Below are 13,248 nucleotides of genomic sequence, written 5' to 3'. Positions count from 1 at the left end.
TGTTGATTACTTTTGTTTTTTTCTTCTGACTTGTCGAAAACGACAATAAACATGAAATTTGTAAAAATTGATATTTGTCCCACTTTTGTTGATTGAATTATTGTTTTTTTTTTTTCATTTTTTCAAATATACAAACACTTGGCCCGCAAGCTCAGATGAGCTACATTGTTAGCCCACAATTCAGTTTTTTTTGCTTGGAAGCAATAGTTAAGCACATCCAAATTTTATTTCATGAACTCTACGCTCAATCACTCCAACTTCTCCAAAGATGCACCGACATCGCTCGCGATACCAGTAAAAACATGCACCAACCTTCTTCATAGACGAAGAAGAATTTCCATTCTTCCAACACCATCACACGCGGGCACGCACACACTTTCAGCACACACTTTGGAGGGGAAAATCGGCGCACCCATACAGACGCGTGGCGCACATGTATTCGTTACCGTATTTTCATTCGCTTTCTTTTCCGGAACTGCTTGAAAGGAGAAATCTCTGTTTTTGAGACTTCTTAAATTTTTTGTGGTCCTTCAAAAAAACAGGTTTTTTCGGGTCCTTCTCCCGAAAGATGTGGTCCTTTGGACCGACCGCTGGCGATGGTCAGTTTGCAGCATGTATCTTTAGAGTCGATCACGGGTCCGTTTTTACGTTTTTGTGTTTCTTTTTGAAATTGTTGAGTTTTTTGCCAGTTTGTTCAAAATTTTCGTTTCTGTGCTATGAAGTTTGTGGGAGATTTTTTTTGTTAAATATTAGTTAATTTTCGATTTTGCTCAACGATGTCGGATCGGAAAAGTCACGGTTTTGACGGATTCGAATTTTCGGGCGTGGGTGGCGGCGCGGCTTCGGGAAGCTTTTTTGGCGCGAACGCGAGTTCCACGCTGCGGCGGATGCTTTCCGCGGTGGAACCCTTTACCAACACGGATAAAACGGTGGCGATGACGTCATTTGGGGGTGGTGAAAATGTGTTGCAAAATTTCACTTTACAAACAAACTTTCACCGGCAAGGCCAGCAGCGCGCCAAACGAAAGCGCAAAGAATCGTCTTTTTCATCCTGTTCGTCGTCCTCGTCGGCTTCGACGCTGCTGTCCTTGGTGGCGCAAGGACCGCCGACGAGTGCCGAACGAAGGTTTCCTCCACCACCCACCACAAGCGCTGCTGGTGTTGGTGAGGAAAACTCTTTCGGTGTGGGTGGTGGCGGCAGCAGTGTGGAAGAACAAAGTGGGCAGCAGAAAAATGGAAAATCTCTGCTGGGAGGAAAAACAGCTGATTTGAATGAATCGACTTCGGTTGCTGGCGTTGGTGGTGGTGTCGACTACTACAACAGGTCGTCGGAACCGCCGGCGCAGGATGTGGGGGAGGACGAACAGACGGATTCACCCCGGCGGAAGCGACCGAAATACGACTACACACGTGATCAGATGTTTGAAGTAAATAGACTTTTATTATTCAGTTCAAGTGCTTTCGTCTGTTATTCTTTTTGGTGTTGTTGTTTTTGCTTGCTTGCTTTTTTACGAGGCCATCGACGTGGTAGATGTGTTGTTTATGCTTTTTGTTGCTTCTTTAATGCTTTTGTACATGTATGCGCTTCTTTGATGCTTTGCGATTGTGTTGTTGGTGTTATGCTTGGTTTTGCCTAATATGAAACGTAATTGTGATACATCCGTGGTTACAGATTTTTCAACCGTGGGTGATACAAACGTACGGCGATCGGGCTAAAACGAAAACGATCACGCTGAAAAAGCAAGCACGGATCATCAAAACTCTTAAGGGACAGGAGATGAACAACCCAGACAGCAGCAAGTTTAGGTTCTGGGTGAAGACGAAAGGTGAGTTTGTGACAAAACAATTGTTAAAGAATTTTTTTTATAATATGGTAGTTGCAAATATTTTTTAAAGTTCAAACTTTCAAACTTGAATGGAATCCGAAGTGCAACCAAAAAAATGGTATAACATTAAATATTAAAAAAAATATACCGATAGTTAAGGCCACTGCAAAACTTTACTTCATGTTTTGTTTCAAAATTTCTTGGAAAAATCAGGGGGCATAATAATAACTATGATTAATAAATCTTATTTATTTATTTATTCGTCAAACATACGTAGACTACATGATCGTTGCTTAGTTTCTAATTACAAGGGGGGAACTACAGTCTGAATAGGGAAATTCGTTTTAGAACACTTATAAGCTTGAAATTTGGAAAAGCATGCATAATTTTTGTTGTTCTGTGTCTATCTTCCGAAAGGTTAATCAAACATATTAAAAATTGTATGGATACATTTTAAAGGTTTTTTTTTAATCAGAAAGAGTTTTTTGAAGCTTTTTTTTAAACAATTTTGAATATTGAGACCCTACATAGAATAAAACCACATCACTTAAAAAATCGATACTAAGCATATCATAATTTATTTTTAAAATATTAGAATGTAGTTTTTGTAGTTTTATTTTAATCCCCTTTCTTTCGACTTTGACCAAAGCCGAAGGGCAAAAACCTTCAATAAAATTTGTAGCAGCCTAATTTATAAGAAGAAATATTTTATTTTTCCTTTGTCGGTTCCATTGAAACTTATTTTTAAACTAAACATTTTGCGATACTTTGTTTTTTTTTTTTGTTATTGTACGTAGAAATTCATGGAAAATTTATTACTCCAATCATAGTCATTTTATGTATATACACAATTTCGAAATAATCAATAGGGCAAATTTGTTAAAAAATAATGATTTTTTAAATTTATTTCAGACATGATTAAAATAATAACAACTGAGTCAATATGGCTCTATTATTTGAATATTTTATAAAATCTATAAAAAAAGATTGCTTTCGAAAACAAGTAAACAACTTATATTTTTTATGATTTTTATGTATTTTGTCTTCTTAGAAATTAGAAAGTATTTTAATATCAAATGATAAATTAACTTTGAAAAATAGAGCAATAAAAAAACACGTACTGTGAAGTAACCCAAACATTTTGTTTTATTTTTTTAAGCTGATTCAACAAAAAATCCACTGGAATAAACTTTTCGATTGAAATTTTATACAAAATAATCAATATATACAAACAATACATTGTATTAATCTTTTTTTATGATTTCTTCAGGCTTCACCACCAACAAACCGAAAGGCTTCCAGGATATTTTCGTGTTTCACAATCAGGAGGAGAACGATGGATGCCTGCTGTTTGCTCCAAACACCACGGTACGTTTTTGAAGGCAATATTTTACACATTTCAAGTATACACTAACATTAACTCTTTACCTTATCCCTACATCCAGGAAACCGATACTCAACCGTACAAGAAGGTCGCCGTTGTAGAAAACTTCTTCAACATCATCTACGGCGTGCACGTTTCACTGGGAAGCCGCTCAACGCGGCACGCCGGCCAGAAGAGAACCTACCGAACGGTACCTATCTATTCCCGGGGATCTATAGAGCAGATTTAAAAACTTTGTGTTTGTAATTTCTCCCTCAGATCACGGAAACCTACGCCTTCCTACCCCGCGAGGCGGTCACCAAGTTCCTGTCCCTTTGCGGCCAATGTTCGAAAGCAATGCGTCCGAATTCTCCAATTAAGCTGGAGGATCCTGCGCCGACGGCCCCCAGCAGTCCCGTCTGCTCCGTAACGGAGGAATCGTTTGACGATGGAGCCGCAGTGTTGCCGTCTTCGTTGGCACGCGATACGCGCGGCAACAGTGTTGTTAGTTCAAGTTTTGATAGTTTAGCCAGTGATGAAGTTTACGCAAAGTTGATGGATTGCTACAAAGTGCAGGGTGGCCAGGGTGGAGATCGTGCCGGGGGGAATAGTTCGACGTACTATCAGTTGCTGAAGACGTTCTACGATAACGTGAAGAAACGGGAAGAATGTAGTGCGGTGGAAAGTTCGCGCCGGGATGAAGGGAAAAGTGAGACGGTCGAGGAGGACGAAGAAATGGTGGTGGATCTTACCGGAACGCCTGATTCTGATAAGCCATCCGGACGCAATTCTTCAAAAGTGCCTAAAACTGTCGCACCGCAGGATGAGGAAAGTTCTAAAAGTCGAAGCAGAAGAAGCCTTGCCAAAGCAGCCGTCGAGGTCGATGCCGATGCCGATGATGAAGAGGATGACGATGGCGAAAACGGGGAAGTTTTGTCGGTGGGGGATGGTGCAAGGCCGGAGTTGTTATCCTCCAAGGAGCTATTTGCATCGTGTGAGCCTTCGTCGGAAGTGAGCGAGAAAATAAGACTGAATAATAACCTAGACGATAAATTTGATGATAGTGATGGTGACAGTGATGCGAGCGGGCAAAGTCGGAGTGAGTCGGTACCAATTACGTCGACTTACTTGGAGCTAACTCGCAGTATGGGGGTCACGGACGATGACGCGCTGAATATGGTGAGTAGACGGATATATTTTTTCCTATTTTTGTTGGAATAGACAAATCAAGTTTTGAAAGAAACTCATAATTCCGAAATATGTGAATAACGTGTAACAGTTGGCATTTTTGAGTTGATTTTAACGGTTTATACATTACGAAAATCACTTCCTGTATTTTTTACATGCATTGCACAAGCTTTTTTGTAAGGTATGCAACACAGATTACACGGGTGAAAAAGTTGGCACTTTCATGAACGCATGTTAACGAATCACGACTTTGGAAACTCTTTTTTCTACGTGTTGTTTGCAAATATTTGTTTAACATAATTTTTACACTGTTTTACAAAAAAATAAATAAAAATATATATGTTTTTTCCTTAACAATACTAATTTATTTATATGGACATAATAAGTTTTCGGGCAATTATAAGAGATTTCTGTATGGAAAGATTTGTTGATGTGTCGATTTTGTTTTGAAAAAAATATATCTCTGGATCTTATTAGCCGTTTTTTTATTTCCAAATTATCTGTGGATTGGCTTAGTCGAGAACAGAAGACTGACGAAGTCTGCAAGTTGTAGAAGAAAAACGTACCTGTCAAGTTATTAAACCTAATAGAAACCTAATTAAAAGTCCAACTTATCACAAAACCAAAGTCAAAGAGAGCTTAAGGGGTTACATACATGTATATTGGCAAAAAAGTCAGAAGTTAGTATGAGCACACACTTCAACTTTTTTAAATTCTTTTTTCATGGCATTAAAATATACATTTTCGCCTACTTTCAAAACAAATTTGAAGGTATTTGGTTGCATCGTTGCCGAGATATAGCAATTTTATGTTAGCAGTTTCAAAAAAACGGATGCCACGATATCTCAACAAAGTCTTGACCAAATCGGCTCAAAATTTTGGTGAATACTCGTTAAACCGATTCCGTGTGCATGACGAATCCCGATTTTCAAAAAGTTTATTATAAAAAAAGATAAAAATATTTTTGTGTTTCTCATATTAAAAAACCGTTTGTTTTTGATTTTTGTATTTTTTTAAAAAGCTAATTTTAAAAATTGGGCTTCGTCATGCACACGGGATACATCTTGAGAGTCTTCACCTAAAATTTCAGCCAATTTGGTCCATCCCATCTCGAGATATCGACTAAATCAACACGGGGTTTAGAGAAAAACGCCAACAAAGTTTGACAGCCCGCTTTGCGCATGGCAAAATTTTGAACTTAAATCGTCTCTTACTCAGTTTAATCATTAAATATCTTCATGAAACTTTCAGGAGTGATTAAAAATCATGTTTTGAGTGGATTTATGAAATAATCTGTAGCATAAAATTTTGTGATTTTCTACATGTATGTAACCCCTTAATTGATTGAAACCGCGTGTAGATTTTATTTTTTTATTTTAAGATGTAGTTTTTGCGAAATTCGACTAAAATTGCAATTTTTTGGCCCACCTTAATCTGGCGTAAGTCATCCTAATGTCCATACAAAAAATAAGGGTCTAATTATTTTGGTCAAGGAACCCCCAGTTCAAATATGAACCCGATCCAAGTTCATTAGACTTGTAATCGAACACCAAAATCACCCCAAATTTTCACGAAAATCCGAGGTTGATCGGGACAACAGCTGTAAGAGTTGGTAGAGAATGACCCAGGGTCATTGACCCTTCTTCAATGCATGTTATTTTGATTTGAAGTTTGCTAGAACTTTTATTTATATTTTCTGATAGTTTCTTGTCTTCTCTTCACTTTACAACCATTATCTTTTGCTTATTGTGTGCTTTGAAGTAGTAACAAATTACTTTTTTGACTTAAAATGTGACGGATGTAGGACAAAAACACATTTTCTTCTCTCAGACATGAAAATTCAGATGGGACAATTTTGCTGGCCGGTACGACTCAACCTATGTACAGTTCAGTTCACTGATAACCCAGATAGGGTTTCGTCCAATAATAAATCTAATCCAATCAATCCTGTACCAATTTTCCACACCATTACCCATCCTCTCCAGTACGTTACTTTCGCGAGTGCCGTTCAATGGGGCAATTATTGAGCCTCAGAACGCACCGCGTGGTCCGGGAGCAAGTTTTAATGGCAACACAAATGAGTTAATAATGGACGGGAATGATTTAATGACAGCGGAGAGAGAGGCCTCTGAAAGGAAACCACTTTCGATGCCTGGCACGGGGCATGAACTCGTGCCGCCAGGAGGCCGATCCCACTTTCCGCGCTAAAGCAGTTCCTTGTTGGAGGGGTCGTCGGTTAGAACGAAACTTCAAAGCCTGTTCAGGACTCGTCGCTCTAGCAGCAGCAGCAATGTGACTAATGGAATTAGTTTGATGATTTTCTCATTTTTGCACGCGTTACACCCCTCTTGGGTGCAGGGTTTTCTTCTTACGGGGAAAAGGAAAGGGTGGAGTTCTTGGCCCGGGGACGTGGCACGGGACTCTAATACTCTGCCACCACGGCCACGGCAGGTAGATATAGATGGGTACGGCTCAGAAAAGGGTGCGCCTCTTTCTCGCGCGCTGTTTTGACACGTGCCCATCAGGCACCCCTTTTTCCCGTTGACGGAACGGGGTACGAGGAGCGGACGGGGACGCCACAGTGGGATACGTTGGTGACAGTACACAGAAAAAAAAATCATGGTAATATTACATCTGGGAAGGGGTACATCTTTTATGTCAGAAAAAAGGTGTAATTTTACCTCTGGAAATGTGTAACTTTACCACTTTTCTTGTGTAATGTCACTTTTTCAGTCTAAATTGAGGTAAAATTACATCATAAAAGAGGTAATATTCAACCTTCCAAAATTAAAGCTTCCAAATTTACATTATTTTTTTCTGTGTACACGGGAGCAACCCTTGGAATAGTGGCGTAGAAAGATTATGTTGGGACATTTTTTTTTAAATTTATGCAGCTCAACATTTTGAAAATAAATGTTAGTATGATTAACCTTATTATGATTTTTCGTCATACTCTGCAGAAATAAATTTTAGTTAGTTTCTGGCTTAAAATTACACTTATTTCGAGTGCATAGAAACTAAGCGCCTTCATGAATTCATGTGAGAAAGGGGGATTCAATGGAGGCGTTTGGTTCTTTTGAATGATTTAATAGCATTTTTACTTGAAACTGTTATGTTTTGGTTCGCAAATGAATTGGTTCAAATTTGGTTCTTTCGATTGGAACAGCTTTAGGGAGGGAAGTAATACGAGATATTTTGTAAAAGGTGAATATTGTATGACTGAATAATAAATTCAACAAGATTATCTACAGACGTAGAGTCTTCTCACAAAAAAAAAAAAAAAAACAAGATGACTAACCAGCAAGCCTACGAAACAACAACAGAGCGCGCTCGACAACAACAGTGCGCGCTCGAGACAGGCCAAATTCATTAACGGAAACCACCATTACGTCCCGGTAGAGTAATTCCCACTCAAAACGGATGCGACAGTTTTGCCAACTGACTGGCAGTCGGCATAGTGCCTTTGCTAGGCTATCCCCGGCTACATGTAATACGGATTCCGTGTTCCACCTCACCAACCCCCCTGGAAGCAAGGATCCGCTCCGCTTCTCCGTTGACGACTCGACATCCTCCTTCATCAAACTGTCAAAAGAAGGGAGATGGAAAAAAAGGGAAACGCTTTTTCTCCAAATTATTATTTCGTATTTTTTTCGGTATAAATTTCTCCAAGGAATAGCAACGGCAGGATAGGCACGGAAAGGAAGGGGGAGGGTGCTAGCAATCCGAAAGTGGGACTCTCCTTCCCTCCGGACGGATCCGGTGCCAGGCTGAACCCAAAAAGTTGTCCGATGCTCGGCAGGCAGTCAAGATTGGGACCGAGGACACGGCGGGAAGGGAACACCATCGTCTTCAGAGACGAGCTCCTTGGCTCTGGCTTGGCCTTATGCCGGGGTAGTTGGGGTGGTTCTTGCCAAGCTAGCAGGGCCAAACCGGATGGGATGAGTAACGTCTTGGAGTCTTGGAGCACACACAGTTAAGAAGTGTATAAGAAGATGCTGGCCCTGAGTCTCGATCCAATGAAGTCTTGGGCGTCCTTCTATGTATTAAAGGAATCGAGATTGGGACCAAAACCGAAAGATGGGTTGCTGCCTGGCTGCTGCCGAGTATATACTTATTAAATATAGGATCCTAATGTTGGGTGGTGGTATCCGGCATCGCTGCTAGAGAAGGGGGCCATACCAAATGAACTACCCTCCCCCCAACCGAAACTCCCCACAATGCCAAGGATCCGGCCCCGATAGAGAGGAGTTGAATCTGTGCCGGTCCGTTGGTCCAGAGTGAGAGAACAACCGCCCCATTCCATCCCAGGCCCCGGTCCCAGGGTGGCTCGATGTTTATGTATTAGGGGGGACTATTCGAAGGAGGATGCCTTCTTCGAAGTGAAGGAAAGGTTTCTTCCCTGACTTGGACCGAGAGTGGGCGAGAGACAGCACCGCACACACACCCACACTCAAGTTGCCCAAGAAACACATTAGGCCCTACGACGACAACGGAAGAAACACTGCCACCCACTTTCCACCCTGTGCTGTTCTACCAGGGTTGGGCGACTACTCCCCTTGTTGGGGTGGTTTGGGTAAATTGAATGGCCACTGCACCCCCGGAACGGCAAAGCTAGTAGACCCGTTACCAAACCCTCCTTCTATGTACGACGGTGAAGAATAACATCAGACTACCGTGTACCCATTCCAAAGGTCCGGGGTTCCATCTTCACCCGAAATTGGAATCAAATTGGTCAAAGTATAAGATATTAGATCCATACGCCGGAGAGTGGTCAAGCTGGAGTACAACTTTGCTGTATGTTGTTGTTGAATATGTCTCAAACTAATGCGCCTCCTGACAAGCTCAGCCTAATGGGATGCAGGATACTGATAGTAATAATACTAATAATTTAACATCTACCCTCTGAAACGGTTTTGCAGTGCAGAACAACTTTGAATTTAAATTAATTTGTGATTAAATTTATCACAGTTTAATAATTCTTCCGAATTAAAAAAAATGTTTTTAGTTTAAAATAAATTATGCCATGTAGCAAATATTTTTTTTCCGTTCTGCTAGTTCACACAGAAACGGAAAAAGTTGCCATGCCCTCGCTTTGATTTGCACTAATTTCCATTTTTTTAATACCTCGAGACTGTTGGCCGTTAAACCCTTATATTTTTTAACCATTTAATTAAAAAAAAATATTATTCGTAAAAAAACACCAAAACTAGTCGACGTCAAAACGGCAATTTAAAGGTTTATACAAGTTTTGCTTTTTTTCTTCTTGATTGTCAGACAATCACCTTCTCAATACAACCCGGAGAGCTAAAATTAGTTAAAATGAAGCTATGATTTCTTGATAAAAAAGGTTTTTAGTAGTTTTTTTATTAAATCGACGAAAATTGTTTTTTTTTTCATCCAAGCACCGATGAGCACCCTAATGAGCGCACAAAAAATGTTGTTATCTAATACATATTAGACTCCTAACAATTTCCATCAGTAATAGGGTGGTTCAAATTTGACTTTTCACCATTCATTGCTGGGCTGAACTGTAGCGATGTTTTTAGACTTAATCCCAACGGAGCACCCGTCGTCGAGCAGCTTTTGCTTTTTTCTACAATGCATTTCACAGAAAAAAAAATCACGGTAATATTACATCTGGGAAGGGGTACATCTTTTATGTCAGAAAAAATTTGTAATTTTACCTCTGGAAATGTGTATTTTTACCACTTTTCTGTTGTAATGTACTTTTTCAGTCTAAATTGAGGTAAAATTACATTATAAAAGTGGTAATATTCAATCTTTCAAAATTAAAGCTTCAAAATTTACACATTTTTTTACTGTGTTATTATGGAGCGAACTTTCAGAAACTGCTCGAGTGCGGGTGCTTCATTATGAGCTCAATCACACGAAATTCAAGCAGTTGTCTGCGGAATGCTGCGATTTTTCCAACAAAGGTTTATTTTCAGTAATAAAGTAACAGCATGGTTTATTTTTCCGAGAAAAAGTCTGATATTTGGCACCATAAAAGAAGGGACATTTTGCGGGGTCTGGCGAAATATTTCGTCGGGGGTCTAGAGCCAATTTTTTTTAAAGATTTTTTTTTTCGATTTTACAGGATTCTTCTTCAGAAAAGTACATGGAAATCGATGGGTTCATGTTCATATTCATATTCATCAAATTTCTTATGACTGTGCCTCAAGAGGCTCTAAATAACTTATTTGACCTCAAATAAAAAGTTTCCAACCCAAATTTACCAGATTTCTAGCTTTCTTTGAAATAACCCCAAAATCCAAGCTGGAAACCGTGAACAGATGCATGCAATATTATTTAGTGCCTTAAAAAATATGCATATTTTGCAATATTTGAAAAAAAAAAAATCATTTTTCATAGAGGTCGAAAACTATAAAGATGTGCAGAAATACTTTTTTTGTCTTCTTTCCGTATTATTATTTTGAGATCTGTTCACATTTAACTTCATTTCATTCATTTTTAGGAAGCTCTCAGTAAAACAAATAAGATTTCTTCATTTCACCCGGAAACCCATTCGAATTTGGTCAAATTTTTAATTTCTTCCCGAAAGGCCACACCATCTACCTGAAGTTTTTCCCCCTCTGCCCAAAGAAAAGGCAAGTGGACAAAAACCCGATCCCTTCGTCCTTTTGTTTGCTTCTACCGAGTTTCCTTCCCTCTGACGGTGACACCCGACCGTCCCAAAAGCGGACAAATATTTTTTTCCTCCTTTCGAGACTGTATGCAGGGGGTGGGGTTGGATGCGTCGGTTGGTGCAAATAGGGTTGGACAGGCCAGGCTAAGGGAGGTGGTGAAGTTTTTCTCCCCCGAGAAGAAGTGGTTTCGGAGGAGTCGTCGATGTCAACGGTTGAGTAAAGAAGGAAAAAATTGGAAGAAGAGAAAAAGCTAGAGCAATTCGGCTGTCCAAATGATGAGGGTTTTGCTGGAAATGACCATGGTTCGGAGGGGTGGGGTGGGTGGAACCTATACTGGCGTCTTCAATCATCCTTGCGGGCGCTCCTCCGGATACACTTTTTCCACTTCTACTGGGATGTCCGTATCGATTGAGGAACCGGGACCGACCGGGGAGGGAGAAGGTATAAAAAATATATTAACAGCAATTCCAATAACGGGCTCTCCCTTGGCCGTGCTGCCAGGATGGAAAGTCCGGGGGTGGGTGGTCCAAGGAAAGTGGGACACCGAGGACACGGAGCAAGGGGATGGAAAAACTTCGTCAGGAACGTCCAGCAGTTCAGGGAGGGAAAGGGTAGAGGAGTAGTTGTCGAAAATATTTTTCGTGAAGCAACTTTAATCTTTGAGCAAGTTGAGCCAAGACTTTGACCATGGTCTCGAACATATCAGATTGCCACCCCCTCCCTACTGCTTCTTGGAGTGGATTGAGCCCAGAGATATGGCCAAAATCCTTGCGAGACGGAAATCGGAAAAGTTAGCCCTTCCCCGGTGGAATGGCTTTCGCTGCCGGATTTTCGGGGGAATATCTCGCAGTTGGTTCGGTTGGAGTTATTTCAATTATTCGGAAGCTGCTTTTCTGGCCCCCGGCAAGCGAGGGTGGTGGCCAGCAAAGTATTTTCGCTTCCTGCTTCTTGGCAGTGGCGTCGAAGAATCGAATAAGTTATCCTCCCGATGCTTAAGATGCTGACTGGTTGGCTTGATACGCCACCAGCCTGACTACGGGTTGGTGGTTCTGCCCAGTCGTCGCGTCGAATTCCTGAATGGTAACTTTTGGCTGCCAAACTTGCAAGTATTTTGAAGTTGAAGTTTTTTTCTGTTATAATGTTGTTGGTTTCTCTGAGATTTTGTATTTTTTCTGAATCTGTTAGCATCTGTTAGCTCTTTCTCATTTTTTATAATCAAAAAAGGATATAAAATCATTTGACAATTTTACACAAATATTTCTAGAATTTAGATGGCTGTTTTACAAAAAATATTTTTGCCATATTGTTCAAACACTAATTGACTTTTTCAATGATATCCTATTGGTTGACTGTTGGCCAAAAAATCATATTGTTGACTCTAACCATAAATACCAACAGAAAACTGGCCTTATTTGACCCATTTGGTGAGCCAAATTAAACTTAAATGAGGCCTAATTGGAGTAAAAAAAATTAAGATGTTGTGATGTTGGAATAAAACTTATTTTTATTCAAAACAAGAGTCCAACTCATAACAGCTTTGAAGCAGTTGTTTTAGATTCACTTATTGTTTTCATTTGTTCTGTAAGCATTCAAAAGCAATCATTATTTTAATTATGAAGAGCAATTCCAGCTCAAATCAGATATTTTTATGGTACTTTTGTACCCGACCCTCTCCGATTTCAATGAAACTTTGTAGACATGTTATCCTAGTCCTATATGAGCCATTTTTGTGTATATGGAGCCAATAGTACTCGAAAATAACATTTGAGAAGGGCGTAAGGTATTTAAATATTTTTGTATTTTGTAATTTAAAAATTACTGTATCTCAAAGCCTTTGCGTCGTATCAAAAAGTGGTCAAAGACAAACTTGTAGGAAATCAGACGGGCTCTCTGAAAAAAATACACTGAAACAAAAATACACGCCACATCAATGAGCTTTTTTGATTTTTAAGGCAAAAACTTAAATTGAAAGGTGATGTGACGATTTTTTTTCGTTCAAAATTTTTGAGGAAATAGCCTAGAATGTTACAAAAAGATTCACGAAAAATGCAGGATGATATGTCTCTCCTAAAAAAATACAAAAATCATTTACTAAAATTGTTTTTTTTTTGAAAAGTGGTCTAAACATTAAAAGTTTTAAAAACCAATAGTGGGGATCGATTATCCAGACAATTTTACATAAAAGTCTCCATATTGACCATTGTCCAATGTCCAATCCTTGGGA

General features: G+C 39.6%; 1 protein-coding gene across 6 annotated transcripts in view; it reads left to right on the top strand.

Annotated features, from left to right (window-relative positions):
* Positions 1–624: 624 nt before the first annotated feature.
* Positions 625–13,248, top strand: part of LOC120413630 (nucleolar protein 4) — a 74,880-nt gene continuing 62,256 nt past the window's right edge. For 2 of the 6 annotated variants that reach the window (XM_039574541.2, XM_039574540.2), the window contains exons 1-5: positions 628–1,427; positions 1,673–1,826; positions 3,097–3,194; positions 3,272–3,400; positions 3,469–4,368. In XM_039574541.2, coding sequence (XP_039430475.1) covers positions 777–1,427; positions 1,673–1,826; positions 3,097–3,194; positions 3,272–3,400; positions 3,469–4,368 — 1,932 coding nt within the window. In that variant the 5' untranslated portion in view covers positions 628–776. Of the gene's footprint in view, positions 1,428–1,672; positions 1,827–3,096; positions 3,195–3,271; positions 3,401–3,468; positions 4,369–13,248 lie in introns of all 6 variants that reach the window. The other 4 variants (XM_039574546.1, XM_039574544.1, XM_039574543.2 and 1 more) reach the window with 3 other exon arrangements.

Source organism: Culex pipiens, chromosome 2, assembly GCF_016801865.2.
Source record: "Culex pipiens pallens isolate TS chromosome 2, TS_CPP_V2, whole genome shotgun sequence".
Taxonomy (NCBI): domain Eukaryota; kingdom Metazoa; phylum Arthropoda; class Insecta; order Diptera; family Culicidae; genus Culex; species Culex pipiens.
The sequence above is the reverse complement of the archived record's forward strand: the minus strand, read 5'-3'. Positions and strand labels throughout refer to the sequence as shown.